At 44.9% G+C, this 24,573-nt stretch overlaps 1 protein-coding gene across 1 annotated transcript in view; it reads left to right on the top strand.

The window, feature by feature from the left end:
• TNKS (tankyrase) overlaps positions 1-24,573 on the top strand; it is a 159,671-nt gene that overhangs the window by 45,269 nt on the left and 89,829 nt on the right. Inside the window, exon 6 of the mRNA XM_061635335.1 lies at positions 13,111-13,335. Coding sequence (XP_061491319.1) covers positions 13,111-13,335 — 225 coding nt within the window. The remainder of the gene's footprint in view (positions 1-13,110; positions 13,336-24,573) is intronic.

The following is a 24,573-nucleotide window of genomic DNA, read 5'->3' as shown; positions in this document are numbered from 1 at the left end:
ACCGGCAGCATCTGGGTTTGGCATCGGCAGGCATCTATCTGCCTGGAGCGCAGTGCCCCGGGAGGGCCCGCCCGCCGATGCAGGAGAAATGACCACTTCCGGCGGGCTTTGCTTGTGTTGATGGTTGCATCCACAGCTTCTCACACCCAGACTCCGAAGGCAGTCGCTGCTCGGAAGTAATCGGTATCTTTAAGGAACAGCCCACGCTGGCTGTAGTCGCTCAGTTCTCTCCCTCACTCAGAGGGGTAGCAAGGGGTATTCGGCTCAACAAGGTTGCCCTTGAGTAGGCAAAGGAGAGGAAGCGGTAACTGCTCTTTGCGGGGCTCAGTATGAGAGTAAGGACGCAAACAAGAGGAGGCAGCAGTGGCTTTTACTGGGAGGAGCTGCCGCCTCCACTTACTGTCTCTCCCTCTTCCTCCCAGCAAGGCGGGTTAGGGCCTTGTGAGAAGTGTTGCCTCTCCCCACACGTTCTTTCTGAGAGGGATAATGGAGGGAATTGGTGATTACTTGGCCTAGCGGGGCTGCCCAGAAGGAATGCCCACTTGCACCACCACCCCTCTCCCTGTGTGGGCTGCCTGAGGAGGAGGATTGGACACACAGCAGTGGTGATGAGGGAGGACAAGTAGGCCTTGAAAGACCTTTGGTTGTGCGCCTTTCATAACTAAACCGCTCTGGACAGTTGAATGGTTTTGAACCTGTTGAGTGTGTCATTTGCAATCTCTTAAAAGAACAAGGGGAGTAGACCCATAGGTCCTTCATGTGTCGTTTCATAGTGCCTGTTGTTTCTAAGGGCCACTTCACACATTAGATCTTTATTCCTATGATTTAAAAAAAATTTTTTTAAGGTGAACACCTGAAAATGTAAAGTGTTGGTGAGGCAAGCACATGTATCCTATTGGTACACACATTAGCACAGGTGTAGCATATGTGGAGCCCTCCAGACATTGCTGGACTCCCATCAGCCCCAGCCAGCATGGGCAGTGGTCAGGGATGATGGTAGCTGTAGTCCAACAACATCTGTAGGGCATCACATTGCCTACCACTGCATTAGCAAGTTGGTTTCTGTGGTTAAAAGAGTTTTATGATACCGTAGACTGACTGTGGTATATGTTTCCATGAATTAAAATCTACTATTTATTTCCGCAAAGAACTGCTTCCTTGAGTTGTCCACTTTGTATGAGCAGTGTGGTATTGGAATGATGAACTTGTGTGAGATTGCCCCTTCTTGTCTGGAAAAAATAGTGTGATTTTTCAAGTTTGCAGAAAACAAAGGGAGAAATTGTATGAGTTATTATTATTATTAGTTTATTTATACCCTGCTTTTTGGCCAAAGGCCCTCAAGGCGCCTTACAAAAAACACAAATATAAAATGCAATATAAAAATGCATCGATAAAACAATACAAAATACAATCTGCAAAAGTTAAATAACAATACACATAGTAGCTCTTAATGGTGGCTTTATCCGTGGTACAAGTAACTGTATTTTCTGTGTTAAATTCCAGTCTCCTCAAAGCCAGCTGAATTGCATTTGCAACCAGGTTTATAGTTTCATATGTTTGTTGTTGGGAGGGGAATGTCCTGATTTTCTTGGGTGTCCAGCTGCCCCGGCGAGGCGACAGAGAGCAACCCCACTGCCCCTCCGGGGACTCCAGGGGTGCCTTGCGGAACCTCCTCCTCTGCTGCTGCCGCCATATGAGTTGTTTACTTTGTTGGCCTATGTTTGCAAATATTATTATGTTGCTTTGAGACTTTTTGTGTAAAACGAATAACAAACATAACAAGCAACTTTACAAGATAAATTACAAACAGATAAAGAACAAAAATTTAACAATGTACAATACAGAATTCCTAAGCTGCTTATCCAACAACAGAAGTCCTATCCAACTCCACTAAAAGATGAACCCCACAGTAGAGGCTAATTTAGTAACCAAAGGCCTGGGTAAATAAACACATTTTAGCAGGGCACCAAAAAACTGACAATAATGGAGTCAGGCTGGGGAGAGCATTCCACAAATGTGAGTGGGAGACACCACTGAAAAATAGATTAGTTCACATGAACAGTTAATTGTGGCAGTGTGTGGCTGATTGTGAAAACTGTCTTGGAGAGCCAGCAGGATGTGCACCTTCTGATTGAGTGTATTCTTGGCAAACTTTACGACATGGCCTTAATGAGCATAGAACAAATGTTTCTCTGTTCTCAAAAGTACTGTTTATTGTAAGTAGAGCTGAGGATCAGAGTTTTTTATGAGAGGCACCCTGAAAGGACAGATTCACATCTGTAAAGCTGATTTAGTAGTAAGGACAGTTAGGGGAGGATATATCTAACAGAAATCTCAGTACAGGTCTGGCAAAACTACAGTTCATGAGATTCTTTGAAGAAATAATGTTTCCTATTTTCAGCTCTGAGGTAATAATAATAATAATAATATTTTATTTATTGGTCGCCTATCTGTCCAGGTTAGTGGACACTCTAGGCAACTTACAATAACAAAAAGCTATACATAATATACATATACAAAAACAAACCACAGTCCTAAACAATTTAAAACCAATTTCCAATTAAAACATCATAAAATTAATCCTCCTTAATCCCACCAAAAAAAAAAAAGCAGCACACAAAAAACAAACAAAAAACAAACAAACACCCAGGCCACCCCAGCCAGCCGGCTTATGTATCCCTCCAAAGAGGTAAAATAATAAAGTACTGTTTGACTGGAAGAACCTCAGCACTATTTCATGAAGGATAGTTTGCTGCAGTCAAACAATTTGGGATTGCTGGGCCATGACAGTCAAGCATCTTGAATTAATGCCTTCAATCAAAGGCAATTCAGATCTTAGTACAAGTTTTTCTAATATGTATGATTTAGCTTATTGATGTATATTTGGGAAGCTGATAAATTACTCTTAACGTCTAACGTAGGTTTCACAACTAGTACACTTGGATAGAAATGCCGTGTATCTCTGCCTGTGTGCTAGGTATGTTGTGTATGTATCCACAATATCATAGAGTGGAGTGGGCAGCCATTTTGGCCCCAAGGACCAAGGTGGGTGGAGAGTCAGGAACTACACAGTCACACATGTGTATACATGCACTTGCACACAAACACCCTCTGTCCGCGCTCCCTAGGTACAAAACATTGCTGTCCTCATGCTGCTGGTAGCTTAGTGTGGAAACAGCAGTCTTTTCCCTGCCGCCCAGCTGATGCTGAACAGCTAGGCAGTGGAGGAGGAAAGCTGATGGGTTTTCCCAGGGCTTGGTGAGCCACATTTAGAGCACTTTTGCTCCAATTGTTATCCAGCTTGTTTTTATCATCTGAAACTACCTGGAAAGCCAGGGTGCGTTTCAGGCTGTGCTGTGTCAATGGACTTTTCCATCTTGTCATTCCATGGTAAGACCAGAGCTTCAACAGGAGCGCCACCTATGCCAGCTAGAAAATCCTGCAGAGTATTCAGGAATCTTTGAGATTCCATAAGTCTTTGGGGGCAGACCATTCTAATTGGCCTCCCACCCCTACAGATGAGAACTGCCACTATCACATGAAACTCGCCAGTAAATAGTCCATCCATGACAAAGGTGTTGGAATAACAGCCCTTGCTAGAGAACCAAAACCCAGCCTGCTCATTAGCAAAAACTAGGTTGGGTGTATGACCTGCAACAGGTTGGGCCAATTATGTACTGAGACAGCCCCACGGTTGTCAGTGGAAGTAATGAAGTCCTGTGCTGGCCCGAAGAAGGCAACCTTAGCATGGATGTTGAAGCCCTCTAGGACTCAGAGTGCTCCAACACCTCTTCTCTTATGCATGTAGAAGAAGCCAATCTTGTAGGGCTGTATCCAACTAAGTTTTATTCAGAGTACACCCTCTGAAATGAATGGACCTGCGTTAATCATGCCTGTTAACTTCCGTAGGTCTAGTCTTAATATGACTAATATTGAATACAACCCATTGTTATTTAAACAAAAGTTAAATGTATTTTTAAATACTTAGTTTTTAGATCAAGAGAATTTCAAAATCATTTGTCTTTGGAGACTAGTATTTGATGTTTACTTCATATAAAATGTGTGTTTTCTTTAATACCTACCCGAATAATAATGCATTATGGTTTTAAAGGATTAAAGTGAATTGAAGACAGTGTTGAAAAAGTTGCTTTAACAAGGTTACAGTCTCCAAATATTCATGAATGATTTAATGCAGTTTCCATTGTTTACTAGGATGTCTGCCTTTGAAGAGCTCAGCTTGGATCTCCACAGCATGCTGGTCTGTGTATGCCAGGGGTGGGAAGCCTTTTTTTTTTTACTACTATCAGGGTCTGTTGACTCACAGAAAACAATCAATCGGGGGCTACACACAATTGATTAATAGTATTAAACACTTTTATATTAGAAATATTGATACATATATTGTACTGGCTAGAAGATAATACTAGGGTGTTGCCAACTTCTGCAGCTCTAGCTTCTCAGTTGGGAATCCACTGACTAGCCTGAACATTGCAACTACTGTCTCTAGAGAGAGAGAGGCAGGTAAAGACACACACCCGCTCCTTCTATGAGTTATTTCCGTTGGAGGCAGAAAGGCAGATAAGGGAGGACTGTTGGAGCGCTTTACAATAGCAGCACCCAATTGGGTGCTTCCCTGAAAATGCCTGGCGGCTGGGTGGAATTAAGCAGGGGACTGCATCCAGCTCATGGAATAGAAGTTGCCCATCCCTGGTATATGCCCCCTCCTCTTTGAGGGCACAATTTGGTAATGGGAGGATGGCTCTCATATGGAGAGAAGTGATGGTGTGGATTTCATTGCCCAGTGACATGTCTGTTAATGTTGTGGGAATGCAGGATGCAGATGGATGGCAAGCTCTGAGTCTTGTTTGCAGCAGTAGTTTATTGCTAATATTCTGTCAGGCTCTGGGAAGGAGGAAAAATGGATCCAGCAAGCTGCAACAGTGTAGTCCAGAGGTGGGATCCAGCAAGCTGCAACAGCAGATTGGAGATTTGTGCCTCACTGTAGTCCAGAGGTGGGCAGCCCTAAGGCTGAATAAGACCATGTCCTTGTTGGAGCCCCTCAACCCTCCCTCCCCCTTTATGGTGTTGCTTCTGCTGGAATGTGCCTCTGCTGCTGAAGGGAAAAAAGTCCATGAGGCAGGCAGGCATCCCTGCACATGCATGGATCAGGCACAGAGTGTGGGGGGTTAGAGCAGCTCTTTCAAATGCTTTGCGGATTTCCCAGATGAAGAGGTCCTTTGGAATACAGAACTGAGACCTGAGACCTGGTTTTCCTTCCAGACTGCCTCCTGACTATTCAGTGTGCCAGACATTGCCCTCCATTTTACTGACTGCAGAGAATGGAGGCTTGCTGGCTGGTTTGTTTTGTGTGCGGGGAGCCATAGTGGGTGCATGTGTGTTGGTGGAGCAGCACAGTGAGTGGAAGAGGGAATTGGATGATGGATGAGTGAAAGGAAGAGAGGATGGCGTGTGTGTGTGTGTGTGTGTGTGTGAGAGAGAGAGAGAGAGAGATTCCCCTGCCAGTGCTATGTGTCCTCCCCACCCCCCCAGCCTGTCAGTCCCTGATCCATTGGGTCCAATATGTTCTTATGCCTATGTGCACCCACAAATCTCTATTAGCTGGTCCTGTGCATGTTTAGTTGAAAGCAAGTCCCACTGAATTGAGTAACCTGTTGCAGCCTTATAGGATCACAGCCTAAAATCCTATGAGTGTAGGGCCCTGCATGTTAATGGAGGAGCAGGGCTGTGCTTTTACCCCACTCTTGATGTCGCTGCTATTTTCTGCAACAACTGTGTGTTGCACATATTTGTCTGCAGTGGAATTCTGATGGTTGCATGAATAGGAGTTCCGAGTTCTGTAGGTGTCTTGATCGTGCAGAGCAGGTCAGAGTTTCACTTCAGATAAACATGTACAACATGCACTTGCTGCAGAAAGACGTAGTGACATCGGGGTGGATGACATGCAGTTGCTAATGTTGAGGTCATGGCTAAAAGCAGGTCTCACTCCTCCCATCAGCATGGCAAGGACCTACCTGTGAGTAATGTGTGCATTGGGCTTAAACTACAGCATATCAACTATGTTTAATTTCTGCACTCCTTTCTCACCTTCTCCAAGTCTCTGTCTGCCGTAGCTTTTTTTTTAAACTTCCCATGACCAGCCTCTGGTGGAAGGGACAGAAAGCTACGCTTGATATTTTCTGCAGGTTGTCTCCTCTTTCTGTTTAAAGTTAGGAATCAAGTAACCAGTGTGGTGTTGAATTTGGACTGGATAGTCCTAGGTTCAAAGCTCTTCATAGCCATGAGACTCACTGCTCAGTCTCTCAGCTGATCCTACCTGATAGGATGGATTGTGAGACAAAATGGGGGGAGGCATGTATGCTGCTCTAAGCTCTTTGAGGAAGAGTTGGATGAAAATGTAATAAGTATCCCCTGCACAAAAGAGGTGACTGCCTTCTGGTGGTGGGGACACACAATTTTTTTCTGTGTCTCCTTTGTAAAAGCCTCTCTGCTAGTTCAGTCTATCAGTTGAACAATATGAGAGCTAAGCAAGTGTTTTTCTTTTTCTTTCCCAAAAATTGCTATTTACTCTTTCAAGGTTGATTTCTCCCAAAAATAGGTGGCCCTAATTCCACATGTAAGCAATTAAATAGTTATGAAATATTTTAAGAATTCTTCAAAGGCACCCATGTTGTCACCTTCTGTCTTACAGCTTACAGACAGTCTTGACAGGAACTGCAAACTTTTTCTCCGGTGACCAAATACCAATATGGTGATTATAAGACAGAGTTCTAAGTGACAATAGCTTGCTTGGTTATCAGTCAAAAATCAGAAAACCCTTCAGATGAGACTGAATTTGCCTCTGGTGGTGTACACCAGTTCCGTTGGCTACTGTGGTACATGCATACTTGCCTATAAAATACTCTGCAAATGCTCTGAGAAAGCTCAGAGAGGACAAAACTGTAGATGATTGTCCCTGAAAAATTAGTGATGGCATTTGTGAACTTCTGGTAAAAAAGAGATGTTCTCTGTAAATACCCCAAATTCAAATGAGGGAGGGGGCTTGCAGTGGAGAGAAGAGCACCGTGATTTGGAAAGCAAGTGAGATTTGTGGAGTCCTTTATAGAAGTTTGACTGGAGTTGGTGGATCATATTGAGATACTCGCTCCAACGACCAATAACTGAGAAAGCCAAACATGTTTGGTACACCAAAATTCCCGGTTGACCCAAAATACAACATTGGGCACCCAGAGTATAAACCCTAGGCCAGGGCTTTATCCTATTCAATAAATGAAGCCCTGGTGCAAGTAGCCTTGATCACCATTGTTAATAATAATAAAGTCAAATGTAGGACCAAATACAGATATTCTTAACAATTCTGCATTCTTTCCACAGTCTGCCTAAATGGAGTTTTAAGCTACCAGAGTTTGAGAACCTCTAAGCTAGAATACCTTAAAAATAAAAATCTTGCTCATATCCAATACTAGACAGCAGAAAGCTGTGTCCTTGGTGGTTAATAGCTATTTTGGTATTGGTTCTGGGCTTTCAGCCCTGAATGAGAGAGATGTGGATCACAACTGCAGAGCAGGCATATATCATTTTTTTTATGTTGCAGAAATAGAGAAGAGCATTAGTGTCATTAAAGCTGCTGGTGTGTCTCATTTTTGTTTACAGTACCCATCTTTAGTCAATCATGTTCAGAAAATATGAAGTCAGACTACAAATGCATGCAACAGCAACTGAAACAACTGCTAAATGGAAAACCTGTCCCATGAGACAGCACTGGAAATAAAGGGGTCTCTTCATCCTAGTTAAAAAGAAGTGGACTGTAGGAGGAGATTACTTAGCACTCCAAATACCTCATAGGGTTTTTGTGTTAAAGAATCTAGTATAGGAACTAATAAATTACAAATGGTCATTTTATGCTCTGGCTGAAATTATGGGTTAGCAGCATCACTTACTGCATAATCTCAACAGAATGTAATGCCATCTGTCCTGCCCAGAGCGAGACTCACGAGACTGAGACGAAGGTGGAATCAATTCCTGTTTTATTAAAGTAACATCAATGGCAATATGTTTCATAGGCGCACTATGCTAGCTTACTGCAGTCCCTAATTAGGCTACCTAAGTAAACTCTGCAGTGTATGAAGGAAGTTGAGTCAGCACCCCTGTTGGGGGGAGCAGGCTTAAGTAGGAAAGGTCTTTGCCCTTAATCTCTGACTCCTCCGAAGAACCTCCCTGTGACCGAAGCGCTTCTCCTGGCTCGGGGCAAAAGGGGGCATCCCTCCGCTGGCTCATCCGACAACACAGCCTCAATAGGTACCGACTCGGCTTCAGGAGGTTGGGAAGTGCTTGATGTGCCAAGGGGTGAGCTCGAGGGGGGTGGAGTTGGCGCGCGCGCCAAGACATCCCTCAACAGCTCTATGGGGTCGTCTGGAAGCTGAGCGCCATGTTCGGCGGGAGAACTGTCCGTGGGAACTGGCACAGTGTCAAACACACCCTCTGATCCTTCCCTTTGCTCTAGCAGCCGGCACTGATGCTCATCCAGTCACACTCCTTGATCCTCTTGAGAGAGCTGGGGCTCGACAGTATGCTCACATACTCAAAAGATAAAGTGCTGTGTTCATCATGAAAAAGTTTGGTTGTGAATGGGAGGCTGACAGAGCTTTCCAATACCACACTTTATAGAGCTTGCAGACCCCACTGAGGAATACTAAAAAGAACGATGTCATCTGCTGAAGAATCTTGCTGTAGAAGTAGAGAAGCAAATATATTAAGCACATCACCGGACTCTTGAGCAGGGACCCTCTTTGCTGCCCAAGAGATAATTCTGTATGACCAATTTCTTGAGCATTGGCATTTTCACAACATTTCAGCTCCCATCTTTGCCAACCAGCATAGGCTCCTACTGGGAGGAAGTTCGGGATATAAATTAACTTAATAATAATAATAATATTCATTCATTCATTCATTCAGGTCAGGGGTTATGGGATTTCTAGTCCAGCAACTTCTGAAGGACTGCAGGTTTACCACCCATGCAGTAGAAACTCTGTAGTTCAAACACAGGTGGACTATAGGCCATCCAGACTGTTATTTCTGATAACATGGTTTTCTTGACTGTTCAGATCTGTGTCTCTGCCCTCACCTGCACTGCTGTAATTATCCACACGCCCATATGCCATATAACAATGATTTTTCAGCTCCTGTCATCAAGTGCCTTCCGCTACCAGAACTACATTGATAGCATCTACAATATTTACACCCATGGGAGGCCTTTGAGAAATTCTGTCATTTCTGTAACTTATGATCAAGCCAATGGCCCATCTAGTCTAGCATCCTGTTCTCACAGTGATCAAGCAGCACCTGAGTGCAGCAGTCCACGGATGTTACTAGCCTGTTTCTTATTAGGCTGCAAACAGGGGCAATACATAGTTACTGACACTGCTACTTTGTAACTAACACTACAGATAGGTCACATATTTTATCTACTATAGGCTTCTCTTATCTTAAACTGGGGTGGAGAGTCTGTGACCCTCCAGATGTTGTTGGACAACAGCTTCCATCATCCCCAGGCAGCATGGCCAATGGGCAGGGAAGATGGGAGTTGCCCAGCAACATCTAGAGGGTCATAGGTTCCCAACCACTGTCTTAGACTATACACCATCCTAGCCATGCTTGTATCCAGGACACTATGTACATTGCAAGCATTTCATGGAGCCCTGGTCTTTTTTCCCCACCTGGTTTTCCAGAGGTTTTTTTTTTTTGGTCGTCCAAATGACACTTAACAGTTTTTGGTTCCCGGAGATTACTAAGGATCTTCAGTTGGCATGTGTGTGTGTGTATGTAAGTAATCCTAGGGAGTTGTTTTTTGTACTGCAGATACAGAAGAGCTTTCATTAAAATGCAATTTACTAATAAGTCCAAAAGATATACATATCCAAAAGGTACAGATTTGCTTGCACAGCATTGATTTGCATAATTTATTAATTTGCTCAGGCTAAGTAATTATAATAATTATTACTGTGATATCCCATTATTATTATTTACATTTGTATCACACTCTTCCTAGGTACAGATTTGCTTGCACAGCATTGCACGGCATTGATTTGCATCATTTATTAATTTGCTTAGGCTAAGTAATTATAATAATTATCACTGTGAGATCCCATTATTATTATTTAAATTTGTATCCCACTCTTCCTCCCAAACGGGCTTAGGACAGCAAACAAAACAATTTAACAACAAAAAAGCATTCTAAAAAACAGTTGCAGATAAAAACATTCTAGAAACAGTTGCAGATAACATTTTTACAATCTCATTCTCCCATCCCACATTTAGGTACCCTGCTACTCTGTGTGGCAATTTGCACTTTTTCCTCTTGTATTTTCACTTTTCTGTTTCTCCACTTTCACTTACAAACAAGGGAACTAGGGCACAGTCAGTAAAAAAAACGGAAGAGAAAAGCAATAGGGTTGAGCCCAGTAAGGGTAATGATGGAGGAAGGGCTGCTGGAGGAAGGCAGTAGCATGTTCTTCCTTCGCTTGTGAAACAAATTTGTCACATGAGGCTATGTGATGACAAGGTTGTGGTTGTTTATGATTTAATTCCAGTATCTAACTTAATGCTGGAATGAAATCACTCTTGGTGCTACCCTGGCCTCCAAAGGGACACAGTATTCAATAGCTGAAGTGCCACCACAGAGAAAATTCTCTTGTGTGTTTTAGCATAACATACAGTTCCCACTGGGGGGACACGGAGGACAGCACTCCCGGTAGAACTTAACATTTGGGCAAGTTAATATATTGGGAGAGGAATTCCCTCAAGTATCTGGGTCCTAAGCCATTTAGGGCAGGGGTGGGGAAACTGTGGCCCTCCAGATGTTGCTGGACTACAACTCCCATCAGCCTTAGCCAGCATGACCAATGGTCATAGATGATGGGAGCTGCAGCCTAGCAACACCTAGAAGGCCACAGGTTCGCAGTACCTGGTTTAGGGTATTATGCCATTACTAAAACCTTGAAATTAAGAAGCGTATTGGAAGCCAGTGCATTCCTTTAGAATAGTGTTTTATGTCTCCTGTAAGGTACTGCACTTAGAAGTCTAGCCATCACATTCTGCACTAGCAGCAATGTCCATTTTGTCAATATGGGCAGTCTCATGTCCAGCACATTGCACTAATCTAAACAGGAAATTACCAGATCATGGACTATTGTGGTAAGGCTTTCCCTGTCCAAGAACTGTTATAGTTAGTGGGCCAACTGAAGCTGGCCAAAAGGACTTTGAGTCACCAATGCTACTTCTAGAGGCAAAGTTGGATGTAGGAGTACTGTCAGGTTATGAACTTGTTCCTTCAGGGAAAGTGCAACCCCATCTTGAAGTAGGATGCCCCACTGATTATCTCAGATCAAGGAACAGCTTATCCACAGAGCCTCTGGCTTGTCACAACTCAGTTTGTTGGCCCTCATCCAGCCCATTACAGCATCCAGACAGCAATCCAATTCCTGCATAGCCTCACCCGACTTAGATGACAGGAGAAAATAGAGCTGGGTGTCATCAACATATTGGTGGCACCTAAATTTCAGACCCTTAACCTCTATAGCCGGGTTTCTACAGATGTTAAAAGGCACGAGGGACTAGCTGGAACTCTTTGGTATCCCACTGCACATATTTTAAATTTATTACCTGTCCTTCCTCTCCAAAGGGTGCCCAGGGTGGCTTACAACAATAAACTTGCATAAAACAGTCCAAAACAACATTACAATATATTACAAAAGCTGTTAAAAATGACATGGGCTGCCACGGACAGAACACAAGTCTTGGCACCCTGCAGTTAGGAGTGGAACCATTGTAACACGAGTCCCTGACTCCCAGCCCACAGAGTTTGGCCAGTAAGGTACCATGGTTGATGCTGCCAAGAGGTCCAGAAGAACAAACAGGGTTGCACTGCCCCATCTTTCTCCAGGAGCAGGTAATCCATCAGGGTCCCAAGCCCCGGAGTTACTCTAGGTAATCTCATTCCAAAAACATCTGAAGCTGATCAGTGACCATTCACTCAAGCACCTTGTCCAAGGATGAGATATTAATGACTGGTCGGTAGTTCTTGTATACCTCTGTGTCCAGGGAGGCCATCTTTAGGAGGGAGTGCTACCACCTCTTTCAAGGTGGAAGACAGTACCCCCCTAAGGAGGAATTCACCAACCCCTGGAACCACCCAGTCTATTTCCCCTGCTAGATCCTAACAGCTATAATGGCAAGGATCAAGACTACACATGGTCAGACAGACTGATTCAAGTATTTTGTCCATTCCCACAAGTCTAAACAACTGAAACTGATCCCAAGAACGCCAACTAGTTGGTGCTCTGGATGCTTCCTGTAATACTGTCACAACTGTAGTGTCAAGATCTGAGTGGATATGAATGACTTTCTCCTCAATGTGTTGAGAAGACTGAGGGGAGATGTAATAGCATTCTTCAAGTACTTGAAAAATTGTCACACAGAAGAGGGCCAGGATCTCTTCTCAATCATCCCAGAGTGCAGGACATGAAATAATGGGCTCAAGTTACAGGAAGCCAGATTTCAAAAGAACATCAGGAAAAAACTTCCCAACTGTTAGAGCGGTGCAATAATGGGACCAATTACCTAGAGAGATGGTGGGCTCTCCAACACTGGAGGCATTCAAGAGGCAGCTGGACAGCCACCTGTCAGGTATGCTTTAATTTGGATTCCTGCATTGAGCAGGGGGTTGGACTTGATGGCCTTATAGGCCCCTTCCAACTCTATGATTCTGTGATTCTATTCACCTGTTCTGTGATTCTAATCTAGATTTGGACTCCGTGTAGCTGCTTTGTAAAAACCAACTAATGAAAAGTTATAGTTCATGTTATTTGTACTTTGGCACTCAGTTTGTACAAATAGGTAGGAATGAGCTACCCTAAACTACAGACTGTTAGTAAGTTATTAGTACTATGCCTTCTATTTATGAAGGTGGTCTAGGTCTAATCTCAGTTGGCATCATGTACTAGAATGGAATATATGAATGTTTGTTGCCCCAAATATTTTCATATTTCAACATTTCAATGTTTGTATCAAATTATATGTTGATTTTTTTTGCAGGTTTTGGAAGAAAGGATGTAGTGGAACACTTATTACAGACAGGAGCCAATGTCCATGCTCGTGATGATGGTGGATTGATACCTCTTCATAATGCCTGTTCATTCGGTCATGCTGAGGTAGTTAGCCTCTTGCTGTGTCAGGGTGCAGATCCAAATGCCAGAGACAACTGGAATTATACCCCTCTGCATGAAGCTGGTATCAAAGGCAAGATAGATGTGTGTATTGGTAAGTACACCTTTTAAAAAAGATGTATTTTTAGTTATTTTCCATAGTAATATATTTTATAATTATCATCTTGCAGCAATAATACTGATACCAAAGCAAAAACATTTTAGGTGTTCCAATAATGAATAAGCCTGTAAAGACCTCTTCAGTTTTCTCTATATATTTTTCAGCAAACTGTATAAACTCAGTAATATATATATTTGAAAATCAAAATCTCAGTTTTCCTGGATTTTAGTTGAAATATCTCTCCTCCCCATTTTCCCAACTTAGCCCTTAGTAGGTGACTGTTGATCACCATTCCCCAAAATCTGAACCAAATTTGATGGACTCAAATATAGGAACAACATTTTGAATTCTTATTTTTGTGAAACAGCCTTTGCCAACCTAGCGCTGGCCAGAGGTTTTGGACTACAACTTCCATCAGTCCCAGCCAGCACAGCCATGATGGCTGGAGCTGATGGGATTTGTAGACCAAAATCTCCATCCAGCACTAGTTTGGCAAGGGTTGTTGTAAAAATGCATGAGTTGGAGTGGATGAGGGCAGTACACTGAAGCTGAATACTACAAAGGCAGGGAAGCTATGGGTGAGTGGTTCCCACATCTGAGATTTCTTCTAGGCATGGTTGCATTCTCTCTGAAAGAAGAGGTATGCTGTTTAGAGATGCTTTGGGCACCATCTTTATTCACAGAGGTCCAGGTGCCCTCTTGTGTATCATCAGCTTTGGCTGGTGTGTCTACTGTGCTGTTTTCATGCCAGGGATAATTTGGCCACTGCGTTGGTAATTCACATACAGATTGTTGTTATGCACTCTACGTAGGGCTTTCCTTGAAGCTGGTCTGGAGGCTACAGCTGGTGCAGAATACCTCAGCCCAGGTGGTAAGTGGGTGTCAAACGTTGGGGTTCACAGAGGCATGCAGCTAATTAACAGATAAGGCCAGACCATAAATCTGCCAGGCAGGAGGAACCAGGGGTCCAGCCAGTGTGTTTACCGTTTGGGAAGTGCCGAAGGAGGAGACAGAGAAGTCCTTAAGGGAGTTGAGCAACCAAGAGATCCGATCAGGCAGGGCAGGGTTCAAGGCATGGGTTTAACAGGAGAGCTGGAGTAACGTCTGCAGCAAGGCTTGACGTTGACTCTAGGAAGGAGTCTCACTTTCCTTCCAGCCTTTTGTAGTCTGCATGCTGGCCCAGGTGCTTCCAATCAGCCTGTGTTCTTGAGAGCTCTCCTGCTCCTTAATAGCAATGATTGCCTTTGTTGCTGCAATGCCTGTTGGTGTCTTCTCTCTGCTCACTTCTGGATTCTGGCAGGCAGGCTCCCTCAGGGGCATGTTTCTGGTCTGGTGAAGGGTCCTGGGCTGTCTCCCTGCTTGTCCCCTCTCCTGGGTCTGTGGTCTCCCATTACTCTTCCTCCTTGGATGAGTCCTCTGAGGGGGGCATGACAGTGGGGCTCTTTGGGTATATATCACATCAGCACTAGAAGATCTGCACTGGCTGCCTATTAACCACTGAACCAGTTTTAAGATCCTGCTACTTAAGTATAAAGCCCTAAATAACTCTTGACCAGGTTACCTGAAAGACTGTCTTTCTCTTTACTGCCCAGTAAGGGCATTAACATCAGCAAATAGAGCTTGGTTAGTTTTGCCACAGCCTGATGATGCTTTCTCTGCTGAAATAAGAGAGGCTCCATCAGTATTGGCATCCTGCAAGCTCTTTCAAGACACATCTGTTTAGACAAGCATTCACTAGATCTCCTGACCTGAACCTCCTGATCTAATTATTTTAATTGCTGTTTTAACTGTTTTGTTATGCTGTTGTAATGGGTTTGTTTTATTATACATTTTAATTGTGGATATTTTTTATGTTTTGATGAAATTGTTTTATTGTGTATTAATTATGTATGGATATATTTTTATAATTGCTTTTACACTTGTAAATTGTTATAGAAGCCATTTTCCACAGGTAGCCTGCCATCAAGCGGGTATCATAGCTCCACCTAGCGTCCGAAGGCAAGAATGTTCTGAAGTCAAGACTAGGGCATCAGGCTCCTCCCACTCTCCACTTCATTCTTGCCTTCGTCCGTTGGCAGTTGGATATTTAGCATAGCGTAGCGTATAGCTAAGTTTTGTGTTGTATTTTGTGTGATAGAGTGTGTGGGACTGATTGTTGTTGTTTCCTTTCGTTCCCTTCCCTCTGTCATTGCCTTTAGAGTGTGTGGGACTGATTGTTTTTCACTTTGTTCCCTGCTTATTCATTGTCTTTATTTTAACTGGGATTTTTATGGGGGTTGTTCGTTCTCCTTATTCCCCTTGGTCCCTTGTTGGGGGGTTTGTGCTGGCCGCCTCTTCTTCCCTTAGCTGGAGACCGTGTCCGCGTCTCTCCCTCCCCAGGTAGCGGCGGCGGCGGCGGCTTGCTTTTTTCCCAGCCAAGAGCCTCCGGCTGCGGCCTCCCTTAGCGCCAGCACTAAACTATACCTTTTGTTCTTGCCATCTGCTTGCTCTTGCCGTTTGCTTCAGTGGTGGCTCGGTTGATCCCTCAGTGGCCAGGAGCCTGCGGCTGCGACTCCTTTTTTCCTAGCAGCCTTAGTTCGGCACAGGAGCGCTTAGTTTTTGTCTTGGGCTGCTCCGCTCCCACCCCACCCTGGCTTGCTACTGCGGCCGTTTTTGAGAGACCGCTACTGCATACTTCAGCCCTTTTCTGCTGTATGGACTACGTGGAGGCCGATCCCTTTTCAGGCAGCAGCGGTTCCTGGCGGGGCATTTTAAAGTCACTGGTGCTCTTCTGCAACTGCCATTGCTCCATCTTCGTTCCGACCGCCATTTTATTTTCAAATTTTCCTGCCTTTTTTAGCGGGCGCCATTTTCATTACCCTCTCTTTTCTGCTCTTTCTGTTTGATATCTACTCCAGTACTGTTAGAGATAAGGGCCCCTGACTCTTTTTTGTTTTGTTTCAAGCAAAGAACATCCTGCAAGGATCCTTCAGAATAGTTGCTGTGTGTATACTGCAGGATATTTGGAACTGTGCATTCTCCCCAATCCATGGGCATGTACTGAGGCTGTTCGATATTGGATCTGTACATTCTCCCCCATCCGTGGGCATGTACTAAAGCCTCTGCTCTGTACATTCTCCCCCATCCGTGGGCGTGTACCAAAGTATTTGGGTCTGTACATTCTCCCCCATTCGTGGGCATGTACTGAAACCCCTTCCAGAGATATCTGATGGCGGATCAACAGCCAGTGGCAGCTCAGGCAACCAGAGCAAAACAATAATGTAAAACCACTTCGCATCACAAGTCAGCTAAACACAAGCAACCAAGACTACACGCCAAGGCTGTTGCTAAAACTAAACATCTGTCCAGCCACAGTGCTTCTAAGCGAGCACGCTACATGTCTGTTCCGGTTGCTGAGGATGTGGGTCAAGAACAATTAACAGCCATTTTTCATTCTCCTGCCGAGTGAGGATGACTTTGAGGGTTTCCCTGCTCAGCCAGCAGCCAGCTGTCCACCTCCACCCATATTGCCTCCTAGGGCTCATTCATCTCTCCATCCTGATGAGCCCTCTGTACCTTTACCTCAGCAAATGCAGCCATCATCACACCAGCCAGACCTCGCAGACCGTTCCCCCTCCCCCGGGGTGGCAGTTGTCTCCTGAATTTCTCACACAGTTACGGGACATGTTCACATTCTTTTCCCGTGCGCAGTCACAATCACAGGTCATTGCCCTTCCTCAGCGGAGCGTGCAAAGGCAATTTGGCACGATGGGACATTGCACTGAGGCAGGTCCACCATTCTCCCCGAATCCATTCGACATTGCCAGGGGCAGGATGGGCGATGAGCTTATCGGTTTGGAGGATCCATCGTATTCTCTTCACGCCGAAGGAGATGAGTGGAGTGATCAGTCTGAACCAGAGGAGGATGCATCCTACCGCCTGTTTGATGCAGCCGATTATCACCCCCTGGCTCGTAGAGTTTTGAACACCTTAGGCTTCCAGCCTCCGCAACACACAGCAACCACTCCCTCTGTTAAGGGGGCCAGGGTCTTGAAATCCCCTAAATCTGCGGAACACTATCTCCCTGTGCCAGATCCTATCGACAAACTGGCCAAGGAAGAATGGTCTCGCCCGCTGCAGACACAACGTTTTATGGCCCTTGCTGACAGGCTTTACACCTTGGCTCCGGAGTTCACATCTCGGCTCGCTGTCCCTGGTGTTGACGAGCCAATTTCTAGTTTGGTTTCTCGATCCCTCCTGCCAAGGGAAGGGGACTCACAACTGAAGGATGCCTCTGAGCGACGGCTAGACTTTGCCTTACGTAAAAACCACGAGGCTACCGCCTTTGCCATGCGGGCTTCTGTTTCAGCTTCCATTTTTTCAAGGGCCTCAATGATGTGGCTGGATGATCTTTTAGATGACCCCAGTCCCGACCCGGTCTCTCTAAGAAAGGCCCTGGTGAAACTACACAAGACGGCAGCATTTGTAGCTGATGCTACCTTGGATGCAACTCAGCTGGGAGCAAGAGCTATGGCTACTCAGGTGGTGGCTCGGCGAACTCTCTGGCTCTGGCACTGGGATGCGGATTCTACACCCAGGGTCAACTTATTGAGAGCCCTTTTGCTGGATCATTGCTTTTCGGGGAGGAAGCCCTAAAAGCAGTATTAGTGGACCCCAAGGATGCTCGGAAGCTTGTTTTGGCTACTGCCAGGAATGGTGATCGCAGGCCGTTCAGACGCTTCACCCCATACTGCCCATTCCAGCCCTTTCGAGGCGCGGCCCGGGGGATGAGGCCGCAATTTTTGAGCCACTTACTTCCGTTCCTCTAGGGGAGTTTGGAACCGACAACGTTACCCTGGCAGAGGTCAGTACCAGGGACGTAGAGGTACCTCAACATCTTCCTGTCGTGGAGGGGCTCGCCAGCGCAGACAATACTGACACGATCCCGGTTGGGGGCAGATTACTTTTGTTTGCAAACTACTGGCTGCGTCTGACTCAGGTCACTTGGATCAGGGATCTTTTTTGTCATGGCTATGCACTAGAGTTTTGGGCAGCTCCCCCCGGACAGATTTCATCCCTTTCCCAAGGCTCCATACAGGCACGGCATCATGCAGCAAGCCATACATCACCTCTTGGACATAGCTGCAATAGAGCCAGTTCCCACAGCAGAGAGGTTGGAGGGGGTTTACTCCCTCCTGTTTGCAGTTCCCAAACGAGATCTGTCATGGAGGGGGGTGTTGGACCTCAAGTTCATCAACCGTTTTGTAAAATATCACAAATTCAAAATGGAATCCCTCCACTCCATTATAGAAAGCCTTCACGAAGGAGACTTCGTGGCCTCTGTTGACCTAAAGGAAGCGTACCTCCACATGCCTATTTGCATAGCCCACAGGAAGTTCCTACGGTTTGCCTTCGGCCCCCAGCATTTTCAATATTGAGCAATTCCCTTCGGTCTCTCGTCCGCCCCGAAGGTCTTCACCAAGGTGCTTCTCACCTTGGTAGCATATCTTCGCCTACAAGGGGTGCATATCTACCCCTACTTGGACGATCTATTAATATGGGCAAGTTCCAGGGAGCCGGCTCATCTCCATCTGACCCTCACTCTTCATGTCTTGCGAACCCATGGTTGGCTAGTCAACCTCGACAAAAGTCATCTCGCAGCTAACCCAGTTGACTACAACACCTAGGGGCAATGTTAAACACCATACAGGCAACAGTCTTTTTATCCCTAGACCGCATTATAGCCATCAGAGACATGGCTCGCCTTTTGATGCGTCGTTCAAGCGCGGATGTGATGCTGCTAGCAAGGGCTCTGGGAATGTTGGTGTCCACCATCCACATTGTACTGTGGGCTCGGTTCCATACACGCCGACTTCGGTCTCGTTCCTTACAGAACCTAGCCTACCAAATCTTTGAGTGGGCAGAAAAACATCTGAAATCCTTGAAAGCAGAACATCTCAGAGGAATCTGGAATATGACAGCCGACTGGCTCAGCAGACAACAGGTCTTTCCGGGAGAATGGAAACTTCATCTGATGATATTCCATCTTCGGTGTTCTCTCAGTGGAACTGTTTGCCTCCAGTCTCAATTCCTAGCTACCCAGGTATTTTGCACGGTACCTGGACACAACAGCAGAAGCAGTGGATACACTATCGATACCATGGCCAGACGGACTGCTGTATGCGTTTTCTCCAATACCACTTCTGACCAGAACTCAAGAAAGTTTGGCACGAAGGGCCAAGCTGGTCCTAATAGCCCTGTATTGGCCCCGCCGACTGTGGTTTTTGGATCTCCTTGCCATGTCAGTGATGGACCCTTGGACATTTCCAGTCAGGCCAGATCTCTTATCACAGGGTCCAATATGACATCAGGACCCCAGTTGGCTCAACCTAACAGCTTGGCTTTTGAACGGGGACATTTGATGCGTGCAGGCCTATCTAGGGAGGTCATTGACATTATACTGGCCTCTAGATGACCGTCAACCATTCAAATATATCAAAATACTTGGTTGTCATTCTCCAAGTGGTGTGATTCCCAAAAATTCCACACTTCTCAAGCCACGATTCAACAGGTGTTGCAATTCCTTCATAAAGGCCTAAACATGGGGCTTAAGCCCAACACCTTACGTTGACATGCGTCCACTTTATCGTCCATTCTATCAGTTTCATCCACTGGTACTCCTATTACCTCGCACCCTCTTATTAAACATTTTCTGAGGGGGGCCGCTCTATTTTCACCTGCCATCTCCCATCACTTTTCTTCGTAGAGTTTGTCAAAGGTTCTGCAAGCTCTACAACTTCCTCCATTTGAACCCCATAGGACTGTGCCATTACTTCTGTTGTCTTTCAAAGTCCTGTTCCTGATAGCGGTCACCTCCGTGAGAAGAGTCTCGGAATTGGGCGCATTATCTTCAGCCCTCCATCTTTGTGTTTTTCATAAGGACTCAGTTGTACTGTGGACAGATCCCTCCTTTCGCCCCAAGGTCAATTCAGTCTTTCATTGCAACCAGGACATCGTTCTTCCTTCCTTTTGCCTGAATCCCATCCATCCCCTGGAGAAGGCTTGGCATTTGTTAGATGTCCGGAGGGCCCTCAAGATCTACTTGTCTCGAACCCAGGATATGACTAACTGAGTCCTTGTTTGTATCCTTTCATCCACGATCTATGGGGAAGAAAGTAGCTAATTCCACCTTATCTTGCTGGTTGCGCGCATGTATTGCCTTGGCTTATGAGTCTCTTAAGCTTCCGGTACCTTCTAAAATTACAGCGCATTCCACTAGATCAGCAGCCACTACGGCTGCTTTTGTAACCAACGCTCCTCTTGTAGACATCTGCAGAGCGGCTGTTTGGTCTACCCCAGATTCGTTTATAAGGCACTACAAAATAGATCGTTATGCCTCTGCCAATGCCTCTTTTGGTAGGCGGGTGTTGCAACAGGTTCTCAATGATAATTAGGATGTGGGTGGTCTCTCCCTGCTAAGGGCTGCTTTGGTACATCCTGCTTGATGGCAGGCTACCTGTGGAAAATGGACCATTGGTCTCACCTGAAGGATGATTTTCACAGGTAGCCTGCCATCACGACCCTCCCCTTTGGAGGACATCTGGGGATTCGCCATTCGTTTCTATATCGTTTATCTTCTGTATTGTTAAGTCAAGACTTTTCTAAATCTGTTATATTGAAAATTTAGCGTTGTATTAGTATGGAAACGCAATTTCATTATTTCCTTGCTGGCAGGCAGTTGGCCTTTTTTCATACATTTTTAGATATCTCTCTGGACTCGTCGCGAATGAACTGGAGAGTGGGAGGGGCCTGATGCCCCTAGTCTTGACTTCAGAACATTCTTGCCTTCAGACGCTAGGTGGAGCTATGATACCCGCTTGATGGCAGGCTACCTGTGAAAATCACCCTTCAGGTGAGACCAATGGTCCATTTTGGCAAGTAAGCGGCATATTGAATAATAATTATTATTATTAACTGAGAGCCAGTGAGGCGTAGTGGTTAAGGTGTTGGACTATGATCTGGGAGACCACAGTTCACATCCCCACACAGCCATGAAGCTCATTAGGTGACCTTGGACCAGTCACTGCCTCTCAGCCTCATGAAAACCGTATTCATAGGGTCGCCATAAGTCGGAATTGACTTGAAGGCAGTACATTTACATTTTAATTATTATTATAAGTAATTAAACTGGCTACCTGATGTTTTTATCCAATAAGATCAGCTTAAATTTTGGCCATTGCTCACGTACAGTACAATGTTGAGTCCCGTTATGCATCTCTAATTTGAATTAACAGAATACACATGTCTGTATTTCCTTTCTCACCATCTCAAAGGACCAAGATAAGGTGGTGGCAACCAACTTAGGATTCTCATATTTGAGTGATCTCAGCCTACTGTAATGTCCTCTTATTTTTCCCCTGTGACTTCAACACCACACAACAGTCCTGAGTAAAGAGTTTTGTCAAATGGTGGATAATACATAAAATAAACAAATATGCAAAATTTGTTACTTAATTCCTCTAACTAGTACTGTAGCTCCACCCCACTCAAAAAAAACCCTGTTCCTGTCCCTTCTGAAGTGGCAAAAGACATCTGTTCTATCTACTTATTTATTATTAGATTTATATCCTGACCTTCCTCACAGTAGGAGCCCAGGGTGGCAAACAAAAGCACTAAAAACACTTTAAAACATCATAAAAACACTTTAAAATATATTAAAACAAAACATCTTCAAAAACCCTTTTTTTAAAAAAAATGTGTAAAAACATATTAAACAGCAGTTCCAGTACAGATGCAGACTGGGATAAGGTCTCAATTTAAAAGGCTTGTTGAAAGAGGAAGGTCTTCAGTAGCCACTGAAAAGATAATATTTAAGGGGAGGAAATTCCAAAGGTAGGTGCCACTACACTAAAGGCCGGTTTCCTATGTTTTGCAGAACAAACCTCCTGATAAGATGGTATCTGCAGGAGGACCTCACCTGCAGAGCACAATGATCGACTGGGTAGATAAGGGATAAGATGTTCTTTCAGGTATCCTGGTCCCAAGCTGTATAGGGCTTTGTACACCAAAACTAGAACCTTGAACTTAGCCCGGTAGCTAATAGGTAGCCAGTGCAATTCTTTCAGCAGCAGGGTGAAATGTTGGCAATACCCTGACCCAGTGAGCAGTCTTACCACCACAGTTTGCACCACCTGCAGCTGCCGGAACAGCCTCATGGGTAGCCCCATCTAGAGTGCATTACAGTAATCTAGCCTGGATGTTACCAGTGCATGGACAACAGTGGTCAGGCTATCCCAGTCCAGAAACCGCTGCAGTTGTCTTACCAGCCAAAGCTGGTAAAAGGCACTCCTAGCCACTGTGGTTACCTGGGCATCTAGCGAGAAAGATGGGTCCAGGAGCACCGTCAGACTATGGACCTGCTCTTCCAGAGGGAGTACGACCCCATCCAAAGCAGGCAACTGACCAATTATCTGAACTTGGGAACCATCAACCCACAGCGTCTCTGTCTTGCTAGGATTCAGACTCAGTTTATTGGCCCTCATCCAGCCCACCACCGAGTCCTGGCGCTGGCCCAGGGCTTGCACGGCCTCTTCTGATACAGATGTTACAGAGAAATAGAACTGGGTATTGTCCGAGTACTGCTGACACCCTGCCCCAAATCTCTGGATGACTGCTCCTAAGGGCTTCATAGTATTGGGACAAGATGTTACCCTGTGGCACCCCACAGCACAACTGCCAGGGGCCTGAAAGACAATTGTCCAATGCTATTCTCTGAAAACGACCCTGGAGATAGGATCGGAACCACTGTAAAACAGTGCCTCTGATACCCATCTCACCAAGTCGGCCCAGAAGGATACCATAGTCAATGGTATCAAAAGCTGCCGAGAGATCAAGTAAGAATAATAGGGTCATACTCCCCCTGTCCTTCTCCTGATAAAGGTCATCCATCAGGGCGACCAAGGCCAATTCAGTCCCATAACCAGTCCTGAACAAAGACTGGAATGAGTCTATAATCACATTATGGCATATTCAGAGAACCTGTCTGATGCAGTCTCTGTTTTGGCTGACCATTAACTTTCTTGGTCCTCTGTCACCTAATTATGAAGGTTTTTAGTTAGATAAAACGTTTTATTAGTTTACCATAAAGAGTAAGAGAGAGAAAAGGAAAAGAGAGCATGATTCTTAATTATCTGGAGTCCCTGTCAAAAAGAAAAGAAGTAGCTGTAGATCCTAGCTAGTGAACCTCCATGGCTGCCTGCTAGTGTAAAATACTGCATTCAGAGAACAAAATAGTATGCTATCTTCTGTCTAGGAGTGTAATTGCTAATATATGGAACTACTAAAAGTCAGCATTATTAGTAATCCAAAGTCAGACAACTTGGCTTTTGTATGTTACTGCTATGCTGCTGCCACACTATTTGCAGCACAGGCAGTGCGGGTTTTACAGTGAAATATTTATTATTTATTATTTATTTTATTTATTTTCATTTCTAGACCGCCCATAGCTAATAGCTCTCTGGGCGGTGTACAAAACGAGATTAAAATACAATATAGAATAAAATCAGTGACAAAGGAACACATTAAACTAAAAACATTAAACATAAAACATTAAACATTAAAATGCCTGGGAGTATAGCCAGGTCTTAACCTGGCGCCTAAAAGAAAGAACCGTAGGCGCCAGGCGTATTTCCTCCGGTAAGCTGTTCCACAATTCGGGGGCCACCACAGAAAAGGCCCTAGATCTAGTAACAGTCCTCCGGGCATCCTGGTGAGTTGGTACCCGGAGGAGGGCCTTAGATATTGTCTGGTAAGGCTCTGTAGCATGCTAGTCATCTGCTGCAAAGAAGACAAGTAGGGATGTAATTCTCTACACGGTTTCTTGGGAGTAAGCCCAATTGAATACAGTGGGATTTATATCTGAGTAGCCATGTATAGGGTTGCACGGCAAAACTATGGAAGATGGCTATACTTGATGTTCATGCCGCTGGGTATATTTCAGGAAACGAATACATTAGCAGACTTTTACTACCATCATGGCTAACTCCATGGACCAAGTGATGTGCGATTGCTTGTTTCTTTGAGCAGCAGCACCCTGCCCCCTGGGTAAGATACTTTTGAAACATATGTTTCAAAGTCATTTGTAATGTGCCATGTGGGGGAGAGAACTATTCTCTGGATTGTGGCCTGTGTTAAAAGATTTTGTGTGTGTGTGTATGTGTAATTATATATTAACACGAGTGACTATGTATGGGC

This window comes from Rhineura floridana, chromosome 1 (genome assembly GCF_030035675.1).
Source record: "Rhineura floridana isolate rRhiFlo1 chromosome 1, rRhiFlo1.hap2, whole genome shotgun sequence".
Lineage (NCBI taxonomy): Eukaryota > Metazoa > Chordata > Lepidosauria > Squamata > Rhineuridae > Rhineura > Rhineura floridana.
The sequence above is the reverse complement of the archived record's forward strand: the minus strand, read 5'-3'. Positions and strand labels throughout refer to the sequence as shown.